Raw genomic sequence first — 21194 nt, 5'->3', positions numbered from 1 at the left:
GAGGAAAAGAAAGATGCGTCAGCTGCGTGGAAAAACTCGAGACGGAACTGTTAGGAGACCGGCTCGCCTGAGATGCCCGGCAGAAAAACGATGCCGTCGCCGAAGAGGACAATGAAGAGTAGAGGCAGCGACGAAATACAACGAAGCAAACTCCACAATCGTGGCACGGCGGAATGCAAACGCCGGATGTCCTCACATTACGTACACCGTGTAGTTCATTCGAGGACACACAGTGTAGGCACGAGTATCCCTCTTGTTCACCACGGAGTACGTGGCGGTTCCTCTCACCGCGAAAGCCAGGGATACGTAAATCCGAAAAAATCAAGCCCCAAAACAGGCAGTGTAGAACTGCAAGAGAACGGAGCAAATCCGGGTTCAAGTTCAGGGGAGAGGCGCACCTGAACGTGTGGCAATTCGAACAGCAGAACGTCGCGTGCTGCGGGCCGGGAAGTGTCTGCTTCCCAGCGACGACACAGCGTGAACGCAAACGTCCAAAAGTGGGGCGTCCTCTGGTCCCGGTACTCTTTGGAGAAAAAAGAAGTTCAAAGAAAGATGATGGAGGGGGAAGCAGAAGAAAACGGCGCGAAACGCGAGCACGATTCAGGCTTAGACAGCGTTTGGCGTCAAAGCGACAGAGGCAGTACACCTGATACAAAAAAATCTACGCGAACTGCTCGACGGACTTTACGAACGCCGCAGTGTATGTACGGATAAATGTCCTTGCTAATCTTTATCGTGGTCAATAGGCAGGCCACGTAAACTGGCGGGAGCCCTGGCCGTACACGGAAGACCTGCCAAATGAGAATATCCGGGGCATCCGCGTGTGTCCGGAAAAGACCGTCTTCATGCCTCTAGGGGGTCAGCCGGTTTCACGACATAAAATGTGCCCTACGTATGCCACAGAGGACAAAATTCTGGATAGTTCCTACCGAGTTTCCGGCAAGCTGTCCACGTTCATGCAGCGTTCGAGGCTGGTCACAAAGAGGAGGGATTTCCCGAAAGCTGTCCCACGCGTAAAGCGGCGGACTCAGCAAGTTATAAATCTTTCGCCAAACCGAGAGAAAAATAAATCTTCACGAAATGAGGGAGAAAAGCGCAAACACGGAGGGAGCGAGTTGTACTCGACAGGCTGGCTGCGCTGCTGCGCCGGCGTACCAGTAACGCCGGAATCGAGGAGAGATCTCGTGCACAGTCCCCATGTCTCGAACACGTGTAGCTAGTGTTTTCATCATTCCCTTTTTGCTCGAGAAAACAAAGAAATTGGGGCTGGTTTTACCCACTATCGAAGCCTCTCTCCCTCGTGGAAGTCCACACTTGCCAGCGCCTGCACTAGGGCTGCTCCAAACGAAAGGCCTCGGATAACGTCAACGGAGGGACAGGCAATGTCTTAGCAGACAGAAGGCGGTAGAAAAACACTTCCGCCGAAAAAGAAGAAAAAGGGAAAACATGAGAGAAAAGAGGAGAGAGGCAGAGAACGGCAATGTTCAGATGCGGAGAGATGAGTCTTTTTTGCGGGTCTGCGTGAAAACCCCCCGAACAGCGGGTGGTTCATGTGCCTTCGTGCCGAGTGCCGTGCAGAAAGCCCCGGACGTTGGGTGACTAGAGGCAAAGCTCGAGAGCGAGGAGCCAGCGTCCAGAACGCACGCAAGACGAGGAAGGCATTTGTGGGTGACACAGGCGGGAGGGGAAAAGCGGACTTCTAACACAGTTCTCAGTTTGGTGCCCAGTCGACAAAAATGTTTATCGGGGTGCGGCGGTAAACGTCTTCACTCAGACATACCGTACTGCAAACCGTGATTGTAGATGAACTGGTCACGATGGTTTTGGCAGTGGAGTCAACAACGCCCTGTCAGCTCACCGCGCGCGCCATTCCTGCAGAGTATACTATGCTCGTAACAGGCGTTTGGACGTATAGATCTAGCAGTGTGTTGCTATGCGTAAAATGGGAGGCCGCCATGCCCCTCTGTAGAGCGCTGCCAAACCGATTTTGCAGGAATTTTCTGAAATACGGTGTCACCACTCTTCTACCTGTCTGCCTGGAGACTTGCCTGGGAAAAGAGGAGAGCAAAAGAAATAGTCTGTACACGATTCCGTTTGTCTTCGCTGTGCGAGTGGGGACTCCGTTGACTTTGTCCGCCAAGAGCACTTTATGTGCCATAAACACGTGAAGATTTTCAATAAGCGAATCAGTTGTAGGATGACCATCCAGTGATGGGCGGTGGTCTCCAGAAAGGATAAACTTGCCGAACTAGAGCACTGATCGAGCGCCGTGCGGGCAATACCTCGAAAGTGTGTGCCGGCTCCGCTCTTCGCACAGACAGTTCTACCCGTCATTTATCTGTTATAGGAATGCTAGAGACTTTTTGAGGATAGGACCAGACCCTCATCCTGTGGGACCATGAAAGACAGTGGTTGTCAGTCATTCGCAAGCTAAACCTTGTGGTTATTTCGTCCGCAGCCTCTTCAGAGAACGGTTTTCCCCGCCTCTATGGTATGTCTTTTATGCTACAAAGACGTGAAGGTGGTTCTGATTTTGAACGGAATATTCGCCTCGTGGATTTGGCCGCAAGAGCAGAGAAATGTGATAGGGTGGAAGTGACAGAGCGGTAACATACTAGAAGTCACAGGAGTCGTGCATTAGTTCTTTCTGTTTTGTCTTTTCTCAAGCCCGGGAACTTGTCTTCGATTGTGTCCGTTCGAATGTAGACTAGGTGGCAAGGACAGAAATGGCTGTATAATCGTCTTCACAGTAGGCGCCGTACCGCATCTGACCCTGAAGCATCCGTATCAATACTTGCTCTGCAATGAGCAAATAGCGGTGACCCTCAACAAAAAGTAGTTTGTGAACTGAAAAACAGGAAGTAACAGCAGGCCATGCTGCACAATTAAAAAATTGAAAGGTCGTGAAGCGCTTAGAATGTAGAGTGTCTGAGCCAGTAGTTTTCTAGCGAGACCGCTGCCGAGTTTTGTTTTCAAGAAGTCTTTCGCGTCAGATGCACAAAGCTGTGTTTTTGTTGGCTTCTCTAAGATGTGACTACAGGGGCTCCTGGCATTCACAACAGAAATGTGCATAGGGGTTCACGGCGTAGGTCGACGTTAGGAAGTAGACCAAGCTCAATTCCCACAGATAACTCTTCACATCGAGTGGCGGGTTGTTGCAAGACAACCAGTTTTTCGTGATACCTGGTATGTTTCGCTTTTATGTGAACTGTTGCAGGCGAGAAGTGGCATTTCCCACCCTTCCTCGCGCGGCACATTGGTGGTAGAGTAAGGATTGGTGAGAGTAGAGTACCGTATTTCCTCCCATAAGTGGAAAAACAAAACGCAACTTGTGGACGACAAGGAGACCTAAGTAATAAGCAATCGAATAAGAGACATGCGCGAAAGGCTGGTAGCTTGCACTCTTCAGATCGCATAGCATAACTCACAGATCGCGCGGAAAACTGGCTTGGGTGAAGCATCAAGCGCACGACTGAAGGTGGCATCGCTCCAACTAATTTTCGCCGTAAATGGAGTTACATCCCGGGTCTGTTTGGGAGGATCACTTGGAGTCCAACCACAAAAAACAGCACCTGGCCTGACATCCCTGTCGTTGTGGATCAAATTCATAACTCAGGAGAGAGCAAATGAGCAGCTGGAAACTTACGGTGACAGTTATAGCGTAGGTTGTGGTCGCATAGTAGTCGTCGTAGTGTATTAGTACCAGATGCGGGCGCGCTTAGTTCACTTGATGAATCGATTTCTGCAATTTTTCACTGCTGCTGATGACCCTGGCTATTCAAAAATCATGTCAGCTGCGCTCCGCGGCTCCTTGTAATAATATGGGAAACAGGTGTACACCATCCTTCCTACAATTTTCCAAAATTTGGAGCGTATTCCTCTTGAGGCGGGTCAAAAAAGCGTATACGTATGCGATCAACAACAGCTTCGTCCATAATGTGTTTGAGCTTGTGTTATAGGCCTGAGAGAAAGTCGACTTCGTTCGCGCCTGAGCCTGAAATGCTTTCAAAACGCATGAGTACGCTTTAATGGCGGTGGATAAATAAGTACAAACGTGGCTATGCACCCGAATTTGGCAGGAAAAACGTGCCTCAGGGCGGTGCTGGCGTTGAACGGTGCATACAACCAGCAGAAGGCCAATGAAATACACTTTTTTTCGGAGTTAAATATTTTTCACTGGTCTTGGGTCGTGCCGCTGGAACTACCAAATGAAAAGTAGCGGCGTCGAAACGGGAGCGCCGGGACTCGGTCTCTTTGCCGGGTAGCACTGAGTTTCACAACTAGATTACGTACCACGGAAGGGACGCCGTGGTGCAAGATAAAAAATATGGATTGTTTCCAAGAGAGGTCAACTTTCTCGTTGACAGCAAACGTTACTATCGTAAGTGAAGACGGGGATTGGATGCTTGGGCGACAGCGATATAATTGCCCTTCTTTGCTTGCACGCTTTGTTGTATAAAACGGTCAAAGGAGCTTCATTTTCTAGTGCATCCCTTGCCTTGTGGGACTCTCGCAGCGTTTGGGGCCCCCCACCAAACTAAACAGTCCAGCGCTTTCAAGCCACAGCCCTGATGGAGGCCCTGCAATGCCGTAGCACGGTCTTTTCACAGCCTGTCCCTTAAAACCCGAATAAGCTTCCGCATGGGTTAAATGCGCTTGTTCAACGGCTCCTCTCTCTGTGTTCGATCCCACGCATGCCTGTTCACCTATTCATTCTACTTAACAGAGAATCGGATTTACTTGTATTTCAAATGGTCTGCTGCCCAGCGCCAGAAACGTATATGTACCGAAGAAGCTCCACAGAGATAAACTAATATAGCCCTGCCCGGTAATTCACTGTTAACGGAAGAGCAGGTGATGTGGACAGTACTCCACAGGGGAAATACCGCCAGTTTCCCATACTCTCTCGAAGCGAGAATAGGACTTGGACCCTGACGATGCTTCCAGTCACATACGCCCTCAACAAGCCCGATGGAGGTGGGGTCCTCCCATCAGATCCTCAGGCTAAGATAACAGAGGCAGTCAAGGCTGGAATGCTCGATTCGCAGCTGCGCGTCCGGGACATGAATGCATATCGGACACTGACCGCGGATATGACACGAGGCGTAAGCAATAGCGCTGTGCTAACTCGCAACGGTCCTAAGGACGTACGAGGACCTTGCAGGTATTCCATGTCGATACCATCCCCCCTTCCCCGAAATACAATTGCTTCTTTTTCCCTTTTTCGGTGAAATACGTTCTCTGAATGGACGTGCGGATACGTTGAACAAGCTAGGTGCGGTCACACACAGGGACCTCTCGAAGGAATGGAACAGCGGGAAAACGTATACTCCCCCCATTTTCCGAGTAGAAACACTACTTCGCAAAGGACGAGATTGCATTACCATGAGTACACATGTGTCTTTAAAATCCTGGGGTTGACCAACGCCGGACTGGAGGCTGCTCACGCAGCAGCTCACCGGAGTATTCCCACGTGCTTACGTAATCTCGAGAAGGATATTCACGTATGTATCTACCACACTCGCTGTTTTCACAGCTGCACTTCACGCCCCCGGAGTCATCGAAGTCAGCTTTCTGTCCGGGAAAACGTATTTTAATACTGCACGCGTTCGTTAGAATTTTTGTGGCCGGTACCAGGATCGGAGAGACGTTTCTATTACTTCTCCCTAGCACAATATTGCTTGGCGAGAGAAAGCTCATCAAGGCCGTATGACAGTTTATCCATCCAGTGCGGGTGTGCAATCAACTGCAGTATTACAGAGGCGCATGTTGGCCGCTCAATGCTGCGGTGCCTTAGTCCCCCTTTCCTTACATGTGCGTAATTTCAGGGCCACTCACCTGTCTGAAAGGTTCATTACCCATCTAATCCTTTGTCTGTGCTTCCAGCTAGAGACTCATGTGAAAAGCAATATGCCTTCTGGATATGGCGGCCACGTCGCGACAATGCGACATGATGTGCTCCACCGCAACACGCAGTTCGACAAGAGATTATATGAGCTAACGCATGATTCAAACAGAGACACATTCGGCGACTTTGAGGCCAACCTCCAAGGGAGATCATACCTGACAAGAAACCCCCGGTGAGAGGGCGCCTGTGTGACACGAGTCTAAGCACCGCGTCGGCAGCCGCACCGTACAGCAAAACGGCACATTTCTTGCCCCCACGACTAAAATGCAATCGTGTGGCAACGTTGTCTGAATGATACGATTGATGTGGAAGCTGATCGCAATGCAGGCATAAAAAATAGGCTCTAGTTTCTTCAAAATTTCCCATTCCTCTCTGCGTTACTATTTTGGTTTCAGAATACCTGGGACAAATCCCACGAAGGGATGCTTCCCCACTGGCCCTGTTGTGCCTCCATGGGCAGTTCTCAAGCCCCAGCGACCACCCCCCAATTACCGTAACGCAGCAGAAGTCACTAAGAAAACTCTTGAACTCTTTGGCTGCAGTAATGCGGATACCAATCAGTAAGAACAACGCCGCTAAACATTCGTGTTGCGTTGACAGAAGCTGCTGTACTAGGGTCTTCCTCCAGCCAGACGACTTTTCCCGTGGTCTAATGATGCCATTTGGCTTTGCGCTTCCGTGTCACTTAAAGGCAGAGCCACTGGCCGCTGGCTCAGGTACGTGCCATGACCGGCCACGTGAAATGCAGCTAGAATATTCACTGCGGTTTTGGCTTGCTAGTACTGCTAGTGAATGTGATCTTGCCCCTGTTTGGCTTGCTAGTACTGCTAGTGAATGTGATCTTGCCCCTGTTTGGCTTGCTAGTACTGCTAGTGAATGTGATCTTGCCCCTGTTTGGCTTGCTAGTACTGCTAGTGAATGTGATCTTGCCCCTGTTTGGCTTGCTAGTACTGCTAGTGAATGTGATCTTGCCCCTGTTTGGCTTGCTAGTACTGCTAGTGAATGTGATCTTGCCCCTGTTTGGCTTGCTAGTACTGCTAGTGAATGTGATCTTGCCCCTGTTTGGCTTGCTAGTACTGCTAGTGAATGTGATCTTGCCCCTGTTTGGCTTTGAATCGCATGTGCCCTTTGACTGAGACGCTCTTGTAGACTATTCAGCGATCAATGAAACTAATGCCTTCATGACACAACTCCCACTATTTTGGGCATGATCGGTGAAAGCACCCCCCGGCCGGTTCGGGTTTCTGTCCCTGGCAAGGCAAAGCCAGGGAGTGCTGAACCGCTATATTCAGTTCCTACGATATGCATACAACACAATCTCGTAGACTGCGCAACACAGTGACCTCTGAGAGCACTTTTATGCACATATGATGAATTTCCAGTACCGTCGAATCAAACGCCACCCCAATATGCCGGCATTCGTACAATTCTACACTTCCTAGCCTGTTGCAGCCTTACACCAAAACGGAGATGATGCAGCAAGAAATGATGCAGTGCACCCTGCCGGTGATGCACCAGGCTAACGCCTAGTGAACGGCGATGAGTAATCGGTGCCATTCGTGTGAATGCCAACCAACTCGACAGTTCTTGCACGAAATACACGCAGGAGTTCCGAAAAAATGCGACTGGTAAGGCTGTTTCATGCTTAGTACAGCTGCGATATTCGCTCGAGTAAACAAAGAGCTGAACGCGCTGATTGCGCAGTCAGAAAGCTGCTTCGCCGACATCTCCGCAACCAGACAAGTACGATGATGACCACTGCTGCAAAGTCGATCCGTCCAGAAAAAGTGCAAGCTCTTTCCCTCCACGTCTGCCGCCTATGTTCACCAGATGCTCAGCTGTTGACACTCGAGCCACGTTGACACACGAGGCCATACGGGCGATTACACGAAGACGAAACCGAAACTACAGTCAAAAGCTAGTGCGGCCTACCATTGAGAATGCGATGGCTTAGCTCGAGCCTTAATGCAGGCCAGTCTACCTTTCAGCCTGGTAGGCAGAGTAGTCACCAGTAGAACAAAGCAGTCCCACTGACGCGTTTTCTCCAGTTATACAGTCCTCCAGTCATGCGAATTAAAATACACAAGAATACGAAAGAGGCAGTTGTAGCATGCAACATCCTGAAATCCCATCCTGCTGCTACTTCTCTAACTAGATGTTGAACGCTAGCAAATGCACAACATGCTTCTGAAGTATATCTAAAAGCTAGAGTGATATGAAGAGCTACACGCAGTCCCAAATACAGGAATTCGACTCAGTTGCGATTCTGTGGATGTCGATCATTTTTGCCCCTTGATTTCAATACCTTACCGGTCTTCATGTTTTTTGGAAGGTGTAGTCATTAACACTGTTGTTCAGTATAAGCTAGCGCCAATCCGGTAGTAAGATATAAGACAGATAGTCTACCATATAAGATGTAAGTCGCTTGGCGGAATAACACTACCGATAATAATCAAGATCATACTATATTTCCAAATAAGAACCCATCCACTGACTACATTTCGAGTCATAAATTGTTGACGAATCAACATTCGGGTATTTAAAGCTCGAATATCTGATAATAAACTTTATTTTTTTAACGGATGACATAAATACTAACAAACCACCGGTTTTGTATGGTATTCCTTTTAACCCGCATAATATGCTAGACAATACCTTTCAGGTACGATATGAAGTAATGTTACGAACCGGTTGACTGGTATGGAGTTATCTGGGTGTGGAAGTTCCATCAGACCGGAAGCCGCTTGTAAGAAGATTAATCCAATTAAGTAATATTAAGAAGATTAATCCAACTAGGTAAGATAGGCATTTAGCATCCGTCGTTAACATACGACGTTAAAAGGCAACTTCAAGCGCGTTATCTATACCTGCAGGGTTACTAGAACCATTTAAATGTAAGTAGAAAAAATATGTAAAACTATATAAAAGGCAATTTATAATGTAATACACAGAATCGTTTTAATGTTACATCAGATACAGAGTATCCTCCAAGTAGCCAAGGTACCAAATACGGTATTCGATAAAGGAGGTTTGTAATCAGTGTAGCACCCCAGACCCCATTGTAGTACATATCCGAGGAAGGCAGTGGCTATTATAAGTAGATACAAAAAAACGAGACATCCAAGCGGTAGTCAAATAAACTATAACTCTAGCGAGTGTCGTCAGTATCTATGGTGGACAGAAACAGTGTAGAGTGCCTCCCCCCGCGGGTGAAAAAGTTGCTTAACGTTCTTCAGAGACCATAGCTGCATGGTATTCAAGTGATACACATTCACATGATCTAGTCATGACCCTTATTGTCTTGAAGCCTGCTGTGGGTGGAGCATACTACTTTTTCCGCGCGTCCCCGCACGTGGTCAATCGGCGTCCACGCAAATGGTTCCGCTGCTTTACAACTTGAAGGCCCATAGCGTGGTGCCGACGCACCTAGTTCTCTGTTTTGCTTCCAAAGACGGCGGAAAATGTCGTAAATCCAAGCAACACACGGAAAGCGAACGACCCACGGAGGGCGCCGTGCAATCCCATCTTCTCTGCTCTCTTGTACTGGAGGGCTCCCTGCCGTAAGGGATGGCCCTGTTCCCAGAAAACCTACACATGCAGGACAGGTCGCATCTGTCCCTAGGGGACAGATGGACGGTGGAAGGAAATTCAACTGATACGGGAATAGAGAAACACGCGCTTAAGGTAACGAGAAAAGAAAGTAACTTGACGCGGAATGACTTCCGTATACTGAGCTTCCTCGTGTCAACCTTGTGCACGTGTTCATCTCGCCCACATTCAGGTCCTTCCCCTTTCCGAAACTCAACCGTCGCCTGACTGAATCCATCAGTCAACCGTTCACCAGTCGCTCCTTCCACGTTATTTCACCGTTCCCAAAATCTGTCTCTCGCTTGCCGCTGCCATTTCCCCGTCCACTCGTCTCCGTATTGCCTGTATCCCTGCGATATATATCCGACATACACGCGGACCACTCTTTTCTGTTCCACAGTGACCTTCCCCCAGGGCAATGGAACTCCACTAAACAGTGAGAGAAGACCCTCGGAACACGATAATCGTCTCTCCGCTACAAAACAAACAGATGACAGAAGACGATAGGGCAAGACTCTGATAGCGAAGGCATGCGGTCCCCAGAGCTCTGCTTCGCATCCCGAGGCCGCGACCGTCGCTGAACCACACAGCGCGTTAAATGACCACGGCGAAAAACCACTCCCCCGTAGCCACCGCTTTGGTTGTCTTCCCATCTTCCACACAGATTCGCTTCGTTGCCAGGTGCCTTGAACGCCCTTCACTCCTCTCGCCTTCATTGGAGCTCTCGTGACACAAACACGCACGCCAGGGGGACACAATCGAGTACGGCGTTTCTCATACACACGTGCACTCGACACCAATCACTCATGGCTTTCTCCTGCCCCGACAGGCTGCCTCGACTGTGCGGAAGAAGCGGTCCGCAATCTCTTTCGGTTCTCCTTCACGGTCCTCAGCTTCCATATGCACACGCCCGTTCTGTTCCTCCCATGTGTATTCAAATAACAGATGTATCAACAGAACACGACCAAACGGAGCCCCAACCGATGCCTACCTGTCACTACACGGCTCTCTGCACACCGACAATCACCAGTGCGTCTTACAGAGCCAAAGCACTGACACGGTATGAAGGCGACGAAGCTTCGCGAGGCCTAAGATACCTGGTGCGTATGTCAGAGGTATCCTTCGCATCTTTTCCGCCCTTTGCTTTCAGCGGTTTTGCATTCAACTGGCCTGTTGGAGCACCCGCAGCGCTTCGTCGACCTTGGCCTTCAGCTGGGCCTCACTTTCCAGGAGAATCAACAACTCGGCGTTGTCCATTTCCAGCATCATGCCCGTGATCTTTCCGGCCAGTTCAGGCTGGTAGCGCGCAATCAAGGGGAAGAGTTTCTCTCCAAGCATCTGCTTCTGCATCGAGGGCTGCGCGGCCGCAAGGGCGGCAGCTGTCAGCGGAGCGTCGGGGTTCATGAGCAGCTGCTGAGACTGCTCCATCATCACCTGATGGTGATTGTGTGGGGCTGGAACAGCCGCAGGCGGCTGCATCTGTTGGTCGAGTCTCTGGTTCCTCACTTGTGGAGTGAACTTGAAGCTGCCAGGACCGCCCTGCGGCTGCTGCTGTCCAGCTCCTGGTTTGGGACCCATCATGTGTTGCTTGTTTCCATTCAACACTGGGCCTGCACCGCCTTGGCGACCCATTCCTCCGCGGTGACCACCGCGCTGTTGCTGCTGGAGCATCTGCATGGGCGGGCCACCAGCTGCCGCATGCATGCCAGCTGCCACAGCCGCTGCTGCGGCGTTCGTCTGTCCGTAAAGGTGCTGCAGGGGCCCGAGTTGCGGTCGCATCGGAACGCCCTGAGAGGCGAACTGCCCGCCAGCCTGCTGCTGTCTCCAGGGCAGCATGGCGGCAGTGACTTGGTGCGGATGCGGCGAGAAGCCCATGAGCGGCCGAGGCGCATACATCGCGCCGGGGCCAGCGAAGCCTTGGAGCTGGGGCGCGGCCCCTCCGTACTGAAGCTGGGCTGCTGCCGCCGCGGCCGCCACGTTCCCAGGGAGGGCGGCTGCCGGGCGGAGGGAAGGCAGACGGAAGCGCTGTTGGAGACGCATCAGCCGCTGTTCGCGGCGCTCCGCGAGACCCACGTAGAGCGGCTTCCCCTTGACGAGCTTCAGGTGCATTTCGGTGACGGCCTTCGTGGCCTCTTCCGGAGACATGAAGCACACAAAGCCGAAGCACCGTGAGACTCCGCGCTCGTCACGCATCACTTTGGCACTCGTGATGGAGCCAAAGGGCTCGAAAAGCTGGCGCAGCTTCTCGTCGTCAATGCTGTCGTCCATGTTCTTGATGTAAAGGTTCACGCCTTGGAACCGGTCGTTGCGGTCCTGGTTCATCTGCTCGAACTTGGCGCGCAACATCGCCGAGCGGTGGGCCTTGCTCTGATGGGGCCCAACGAACAAGATCTGCTCGCCCTCGCGTTTCTGTCCCTCCTCATCCTTCTCTTCCGCTCCACTGTCTTCTCCCTCCTTGATGGCGCCTGCGTCCGTCACGCGCTTCCCATTCAGCGCCTCGACCGCAGCCTTGGCGCTGTCGTGGTCGGCAAAGTTGCAGAAGGCGAAGAGGCGACCCTTCGGGTCCTTCCGCACCACGAGGGAAGTGATCGATCCGTACTTGGCGAATGTCTCCCTCAGGCGCGCCTCGTCCTCCCACGCGGAAGGCATGTTCTTGATGTACACATTCGTGTACTTGGTTTCCGCCAGGTTGTCGCGTTCTGCTCGGCGAATGAAGGGCCCGACATACACCGTCTTGCCGCCGATCAACATGCCGTTCACTTTGTCGATAGCAGACCGTGCGCTCTCTTCGTTTTCGTAGTGGACAAAGCCGTAGCCCTTGCTGTGTCCGTTCTCGTCGACTGCGACTTTGCAGGACAAGATGTTGCCAAAGAGACTGAAGGTGTCGTACAGCGCCTTGTTGTCGATGTTCTTGTCGAGGTTCTTCACAAAGATGTTGCCGTTCCCACTCTTGCGCAGCGACGGGTCTCTGTGGCACCACATGATCCGGCAAGGTTGGCCCTTGATCACGGTGTAGTTCAGCGTGTCCAAGCTACGTTCAGCGTCCTGAATTCCCTGGTAGTTCACGTACGCATACCCCAAGCTCCGCCTCGTCACCGTGTCACGGCAAACGCGAATGCTCGTGACAGGACCAACGGAATTGAACACTTCAAACAGCATCGCCTCCGTCACGTCCTGATGCAAGTCTCCGACGTACAGCGACGGCGAGACAAAGTTTGCAGCCGACGCCGCGGCATTCAATCCATTGGGGCGCTGGCCAGCCGGCGGAGCCGTTCCGGACACTCCGCCTCCACTGACATTTGCATTTCCTGCTGTGTGATCTGCCGCTGCTTGATGGCCTGCGCCCGCAGCGGGGCCATCCGCACCTGCGTTGGGCGCTACTGGCATGGGGCTCGGCTGGGCCGGGGGAGATGCCGGCGAGGACGGCGCGACGACTGGCGACGCAGTAGCCATTTTGAGAAGGTGAGAGACGAACCGGAAGCGTTACCAACTGGGAAGGCCTGAAAAGGACGCGCCACACAGCGACCTAGAAAAGACGCGCGCGTGCGGAGACAGCCGAAGTGTGTGCCACGCGGGAGCGAATGTACCTGAACGGTTTCCCCGCGCGAAAAAAGTTGGGAGAACGAGTGAACGGGTCGCGATAAAAAAGAATGTCGCACGATTTCCGTCAGTTCTCCAACTTTATGCAGAGGGTCTATTCCCTGGCCCAGTAGATGCACGAGTGGAACAGAGCGGCGCGACGCCTGGCAGCTGACGGGCCCCAACGGACAGATTTTGGCTCTAAAAAAGCGATCCGCCGTTCTTCCTTCCCAAAAAATGTTGCGAAGGAGGTTATATCTAAGGGCCACGGGGGTGACACCTAATCAGGACGGAGCGACAAGCGCCTGCGTAGACAAGTGCTTGATTTCTGCGGGAACCACGGAACGGGTAAGCAGCCGTGGGAACGGGGCACAAATTCCAGAAAAAATGCGAACCGTCAGGGAACCGAACAACGCGGAATTTTGACACGCAGAATTTCGCGTATATCGCTGAACAAATGCAGAGCTGCCCGTACGATATGCAAATACCGCATAGGCTGGGCCAAAAAAGCCGGGGCGGGGGAGAGGGGGGGGGGGAGATCCACTGTTGGGGCAACAAAAGCGGCGCTCACTCCCACGCCTTCGAAGGACTTTTTGGGCGCGTGAACTTTTCCAATGAATGGAAAACCGGGGTGGGAGCCGACAGGACAGTCGTCGGAAACCGGAAAAGGCCGTGAAATACGAACGATTGGAAAGAAACGGAGCGGCAGCGGACCACACAGCGAGTAAGCGGGGGCGGAAGAAACAGACCGAAGACGGAGGAGAAAAAGGCAGACGCTCTAAAACTTTTTCTCCCCCACCAAAAGAGCAGAAATATATTTCATATATCTCTGTCTCGTTAACGCCGCCCGCGCGTGCCGAAAAAACACAGGCGTTCTCTGCGTTTGAAACTCGGTCTGTTTGTCACACGAAACGCGGAGAGTGGGGCAAAGACCGCTACTCCTCACCCGCCGAGTGACCAAAATTCGGGGATGCTGACGCAGCCTCTCGCCGTCCGAATAGGCCACGAAAACGCCGCAACAGCGCGCGCTCTCGCCGTGTGCTCCCCAAAACAAGCGTCGCTCGCCTCCAAATTTAAGCTTGCAAGATCCTAAAGCACACGTGCTGGGAGCAGGAAACCCACCGCGCATCACGGAAATCGACGCCGCGAAAAGATGGCGACGCCACACAGCCGCCCTACGTGAGAGCTATTCCGACCTTGCACTGTGGCCTCACTCATCAATGTACACCCGTCTGCCTCACGTAACGAGAATACTCCAGTATCAGTGTGTTGTACCATACATGTAAGACTTGATATGCCGTGGTTTGTTGGATTGTGCGCTCTCTAAGAACAGCCAGCAACACACACAGATCAAAAGACGAAACCCAGTTCCTCTCTTTCCTGCGTCCCCGCCCTCTTCACAAATCTTAGTCAAACAGGAACTTAGTGAACAAAGGTCGAATGGCGTCGTTCTACGCCACAAGCAAAAAACAGAGCCATATACTGCCATCCCACGGCCGAAAAAGAGAGACGCCGTCTCCGCAGCGAAAAAGCCCCGCGCGGCCCGCCTCAACCACTGTGAGGGAGGGGTCGAGCACAAGCAGCAGTTTCCGCCACAGGTAAGCACACCAAAAAAACCCTGCCCGCAAAACGAGAAAATGCTGGAATTTTATTTAAGGGAGGCTGGAAAGCGCGCGGCCTTCCGGAAATTAGGCGACAGGGAGCAGGAGCACACTTCTCAGCACGCCAATCCTCACAAAAAACTTCGAGCCCCGCACCGACGAGCACGACCGCCGCTATATATATAAGCCGAATGGACTTGTAGGCGGCCAGATGACAGTGTCCTGTTTCCCCGCCAGCTTTTCCTCCGAATCAGTTAAAAAGAACGTCGATGGAAACGGGCATCTGACCGTCCTCTGTTCTAAAATTCCATGCTCTGGGGGCAAAAGGCACCGTTCAAGATGACGTCTCCCGGAGCATCCGCTCCACAACTTCCCGTTTCCTGCGAAAACTTTCCCGTACCTGGCACCACAACTGCCACGTCCTTCGGCGGGCTTGTGACCAAATGGGACGTGGGGATTCTGGGGATGCGCCGTTTATCTGCACTGAAACGCACACAAACCGAGAGCATCTTGGGCGGGTCTTCCACTCCAGTTCTCCCAATTGGCGAAGATGCCAGTGACAAAACCTGTGAGTCTGGTCACTGGTGTACGGCAACAACAGTATCTGCACTGGAATCTAGACTGTCGCCGTACACAGGTACACGGAAGTTCCACAGGTGGACTTCCAGGGCTTGAGACGCTGATGCTCACTGTCCCCCGCAGTGGGGAGGTAGCGAGAAGTGACAAGCTGCTTGCTCTAGCCGTACATGCACTTACACACACACAAGCCTATACAGCGAACACGTTCGGAGACATGAAGCAGTACATGCATATATTTTTAACACACGGGAAAGGGAAGGAGCGACTGCATCTTTCGACAGTTGGGGCCGTTTCACACTCAAGGCAGACACCCAGCGCACTTGTCCGCCTGCGCGGCCTGTCAACTACGCTATGCCCTACGAGTTCGACTCCTGGCGTCTTTCTTGAGTGCGTTCGCGTGCCGGATCCAAATTCTCGCGCACACTTCCATTTATGTTTTCGCAGAATCATGCAGAGGCACAGAACCCCCTTCACCCGACACCACACTGAGAGACGTGTCCAAATTGGTATAACTCAAATCGAAGAAACGGAGGCATTTTAGTACCTACGATTCTGAATATGACTCCAGTAATGAGCCGCAGGCAACTAAGTTGGAAAAGGTGAAGCGCCGCGTCCTCACCTAGACAGACGTTGCTTCGCTTTTACAAGCAGACAGAGCGGACAGCGAGACACCCTGCTGAGGACTGCAGCGAAAAGTCTGGGAGTTTTGCTGGCCCGCTTGGTCGGCAAATTCGGAGACGTTACTGAACCATTAGAGATGCGTACACTACACGAATACATGCATATACGCCCCCGACACGGGTTGGTAGGTCGATAAATTATGAAAAAAACAGAAACTGATTGACGGCGTCGCCCGAAAGGAAAAATGCAAAGAGAAGAAGCGGAGAACGAAAGATGTGTAGGTTCTCGGCTGCTAGTCTCCACAACAGACGCGCGTGTCCATCCCGTCTTTTATGCAGAGCACATAAGCACGTGCGCAGGTTGACGGCTGATGTAGTTGTTGTGGCTGACGTGAAGTCCGCTAATAAGCATGTATGGATAGACACAAATCTCCATACACAGGATGCATCCGCCTGCGCTGAACTGGTAATTGCGAAGGGGCGGACGCCGACTTTTTGGCCGACTCGCGATCCAAAAGGAATCTGGAGAAAAGTGGAGGAATCTGCCGCAAAAATGAAGAAAAATTACACGACTCGGTTATCCTTGTGGCATACACGAGCCACCAGAAATTGGAATATGGAAGGCATACACCCGAAGATGCGCATATTACATACATGCCAGTTAACGGAAGAAGGGAAGACTACTCCTCTTGCGTCTTTGTCGACACAGACTGGGCGAAGTAACCCTTAAACACGGAAGAGAGAAGCACATGCACAGTGTGGCTGTGTTTCCTTGACTCTCCAGGAGACGGGAAATTGTGTTCTTTCACGGACAAATGCCGACGCCGAAATTCGTGCTCCACACAAGCGATACACTTTCACGGACGCAGATTTTCCCAAGACGTGTCTCGCGTGCGGTGAGGAGAGAGACGCGAAAGAGATGTACGAGGGTTACGGAACAGCGTTTCCTAAAGCGCGCAGGGGCTGCAGCGACTGCGAGAGCGAGCGTCGAAGAGCTCGGCGGCTGGTACACACACGATGGACGACGAAAACGGAGAAGGGCGCGTAACAATGGGAGCAGGCGAGACACCAAAATGCACGTACACGGCAAAGCACGGGGTACCAACGACTCCTGGGAACGTTTCAAGCCGAAAAGAGGAATGCATATCCTTGCCACTGCGGAGAGTAGGAAACGGCCGCGAACGGTGACGCTCAATCCCCTTTTCTATCTTCTCTCTTCAGACCCTCTCTCCGGTACGAAGCGCCATAATCCAGTGACGGAACACCGCGCTACACACACAAAAGGCATCTACAAACATCTGGCGCGGGGGCACACGCACATCGTCGCAAACACGCAAACACGTACACAACACAAATGAATTCACATAGGGCCACAAACACACACGGAGGACGCATACACAGAAAGCTGGAGGCGACGGCGCAGTGAACCGGCAGACGGACGACAGCGTCTCTCCTCTGTTTCCAAGAGGTGAATTGCCTGCAGCGGTTCTGTCTTTTTTCAACAAGCGAAAAGGCGAAGCACGAAGGGAAGGGAAAAGCGTGGATGTGCGGAGAGGCCGGTGTCGAGAGTCGAAAGTCACTGATTTTGGAGGATTTGCGGGACCAGGCGTTGTGAGGCATCTACGTGAATCTTGTGGCAGGCGAAAAGATGTGTACGAATAGGGCGGGAAAATACGACACAAACGGCTCCAGAAACTGATGCTTACCCCAACTTCCCCAACACAAGAAGCCGTCGTCTTTTTTTGTTTTTTTTGACCTTCCTCGAGTAGTCCGAAGATGGCCCCAGCTCACTACCACTACACAGATTCCCTGCATACAGACAGAAAATGCTCGACATCGCGGTCCCCTGCCTTTCTGCCTGCTGCGCGACAGCACTACGCTGCCAGGCTTATATACGACACAATATCTGGCCTTACATACGTACACAGTTACACAAATGTCCCACTTGATATTGCTTTTCTAAAAAAAAACCAGGAACATCTTTCTTTTCCTTTTAGAGAAAACCTCGGCGACCAGCACAACAAAAAGCTTTTTCGTTTTCTCGTGCAACGGGCTTCACAGGCGTCGGATGTCTCGTTACTTCCAGCTGTCGATAGCGGCCGTCACGATTAACCCCTCCGTTTGATCACCGACATAGGACTCTTACCAACAAAGAAATTAATGAGGCACATGCAGGAGGCGGGCTCGTAATTTAGAAAGAGATGCCAACCTCTGCAATACAGTAAAACGGCTACTGCTTAGCGTTCTGTGGCCTATTGTTTGTCCTCTATATCGTTGACTCCCCTCTTGCGCCGAATCCAACATCCAAGAGGTGGATAAAAACTGGTCCGGTTTTAAGGCCCTAGAGTCATGTGGCGTGTGGTGACAGGCAAATGCGAAGAGTTCGTGAGAAAGGAAAACAGACACCACAAAGTGGTTGGATGGCCGCGAAGGTCTACAGATTCTTAAAAGGACGTGGACCCGTTCCAGATAGGAGTAAACGCGACCCTTAGCTCTCAATTTCTGTGAGAATTTTGGTCAACAAACTTCCTTTTTCAGGTAGGTGGGAGATCGTCGTACACTATGCTGGACACGACATCTTGGTTCCGCTGCCGCGTTACTTCGTGGGCTTGGTGTCCTTGAAGGTTGGGAAGTGCCGTTTCGGTTAAGGAAGGTTGGCAAACTCATGAGATTATGTGGAGTCAGAAACAATGACTAGGAGCCATGAGCATTGCACTCTCATCAGTCCTGAATAATGCCTTGCTTCGATTTTCGCCAGCGTTATCTCACAACTTTGGGCATACTCGAAACTCATCATTTCACAGTACTTTGGGATGCATGTTTGTCTGTTTCATGACTTCGCTCGTCGGGAATGGTCTCTTGGGGAACATGCAAGCTAGTGACAAAGTTTCGTACTATCTGGACGCTAGGAAAGGTGAGTATCGATGACCGACGGCAGCCGGTGGAGCATATTGCGTGGACTTTCAGATTGAGGTGCCGTGGAGCTTCAGAGGAGTGTCCGGGGCTCGACAAGAATGCAGCTGATCGTCGACGTCTGTTCCTTTGCATGTTGCTCCGGGTGGGGCAATAGACGAACAACGGTCGGGCCAAGGTATTTTCTTCTCTTCTGTACACCGATTCTCACTTCAAGTCCCGTTATACGCGCTCGCCATACCTGAAACCTGCGTTGTTCCGCTACACTTATAAGGTGCATGAAAGTATACAGTTATCCACACACAGACGCGCGTGCTCCAAGCAGAACAAGCCCTCGTAGTTCGATTACGGGAGATATTGATCAGGCGAGTCTGGTCAAACACAACGGTAGCACTTGTAGGATTCGCCACGTGGCTGTGGCAGGAGGATTGCATTATGCAGAAATCCGAAAGTAGTTTCTTCCTGCTGTGCGGCACATAGCAGTTCGATCGGCTGAAACGCTCTTGTACTGCTATTGGGCGAGCAGTGACACACGCTTTTACGGGAATGTAATCTTACTGAGTCACACAAGAACTTTGATATCTAAACCACTGCGGCCGTGCCGATGTTCTTCAACTCAAAAGAGCTTTGTTCGACTTCAAGGCAAACCGAAGAAAGGTTGTACCGCCTCTACGAAAAAAAAACAAAAAACCCGTTTTCGCCTGTATCTTGTATCTATGGAAAACATGGAGAACCTGGGAGACGAGTCGAGACCGGAAGTCAGTGTGACGCCGGTAAACCACGCAATTCCTTGGGGGATGAGGGCCATTCTTTATCTTTAAAATGCCTTTCTGGCGGGCTACCGGCGAAATCACCTCCAATGCATTTCGGGTTGACCTAATGATACAGTACCCCTTGGGCTGGCGTCGACCTACCCCTCTGCGGTGACACGAACTGCTGGTATGCATCTGTAAAAAAACGCATCTCGTGGTTTATACAAATGACGACGCACATATCCGCAAACACACATGAAAGAATCCTTGACATGGCAAAGGGCGTCTTCCCTCGGTTCAGTCTCTTTCGTTCTCTCTCTGTGCCGCTGTGGACGTGTCTCGTCTCCTGATCCGCATGGCGTTCGCGGCGCAGGGAGGACACAGGAGGGCTGAGAAAACGCAGCGAGACGTGAACTCCTCAGTAGGAACCGACACTGCAGAAACTTCAACGGTGGTGTGTGCCCTCGGTTTACTCAGGGAGGCTTCTTAAACGAAGAAGACTTCCCGGGGGTATCCCAAGGCGCCGTCCAGCGAAGCCTCGACAGCCACAACCGTTGCAGCTGGAGACACCGAGAAATGTGCAACTTCTTGCCACAGAAAGGATGTTAGGAGGCGGTTGACTCGTCCAAAACCCGTCTCCACGTTTGACGCGCCCTCTCCCCTGGAGGACTGTAAAAGAGGTACACCGCGTGCTTTTTTGTGAACCCGTTTTGTCCATTTCTCGGGAAACGTTGCAGCTGCGTGTTGCATGCATGCAACGTTTTCCGTTGTGCCGACTGCTCTACCTTCACCTTGCGAAAGAAGGACGTTTTTCCAGGGAATCACAGAACAACGAGAGCACGTGCGAAACAACGAAAAGATGAACAACGCTCTCCTGCAGCCCGCGGCTCCACGACGCTGGTGTGCTCGATTTGCGCTGCGAGAGGACGCTTCCTGTGTGCCTTTTTTGTTCCTTTGTGTTCCGCCGGAACTGAAAAAAAAACAGAAGAAGCCAATGTGAATGTGCGCTTTCTCTTTTCTGTTCTCAGCCTTGTCTCAAGTTATTCGGCTGAAAGCAAGGGAAGTGGTCGTGCGCCCATCTGAAGACTGCAACCCTCAGCAATCTCGGCGTTGAGAATTGATGCGGGAGGGTCATTTTTTTCCCGCTTTTCACATGCTCCTGAGTGTGAGTTCCGGTCTTCGAAGCTTCATGCTGCCATGGACGATTTCGGTCCCTCTCGCTTGTGACGGATTTCTCTCGTATAAAAACTGCGGTTTTCCCTCGTTTCTGCTTGTCCTCGAGTTCTGCAGGGCTGTCACAGCACTCCTCAAAGTTTCATCATTTCCTTTTCTCTCGCTCCCGACTGAACGAAGACGACCATTTTCAGCGACTAGATTACCTTGTGTATACATATATATTCATATACCTAACTTTAGATACATGTGCGCATGTATGGACGCGTATTCCTGTGCACGTCCACGACTGGCGATGCTCCTTCGTAATTGTACATTGCTACGGAGATCGAGAGGCATCTAGATCGCTCTCTTCACTGCTAAAAGATGCCTGCCTGTTCTGGCGTGCTTCTGGGATACGCCTGCAATCTCTCTGCTTTTCCTTCGCTCGGGACTTCTTCTCTTTCCTCGCCTTCTCCACGCGTTCGTCCCCGTACTCAAC

General features: G+C 51.6%; 1 protein-coding gene across 1 annotated transcript; it reads right to left on the bottom strand.

The window, feature by feature from the left end:
• Positions 1-10657: 10657 nt before the first annotated feature.
• Positions 10658-12949, bottom strand: NCLIV_047860 (hypothetical protein; the record flags this gene model as incomplete). The annotated part of the gene is made up of 1 exon (XM_003884337.1): positions 10658-12949. The coding sequence occupies one exon, from the start codon at positions 12947-12949 to the stop codon at positions 10658-10660; it is 2292 nt and encodes a 763-aa protein (XP_003884386.1).
• Between the last annotated feature and the right edge of the window lie 8245 nt (positions 12950-21194).

This window comes from Neospora caninum, chromosome X (genome assembly GCF_000208865.1).
Source record: "Neospora caninum Liverpool complete genome, chromosome X".
Lineage (NCBI taxonomy): Eukaryota > Apicomplexa > Conoidasida > Eucoccidiorida > Sarcocystidae > Neospora > Neospora caninum.
Note: the sequence above shows the minus strand (reverse complement) of the source record. Positions and strands in the feature narration are given on the sequence as shown.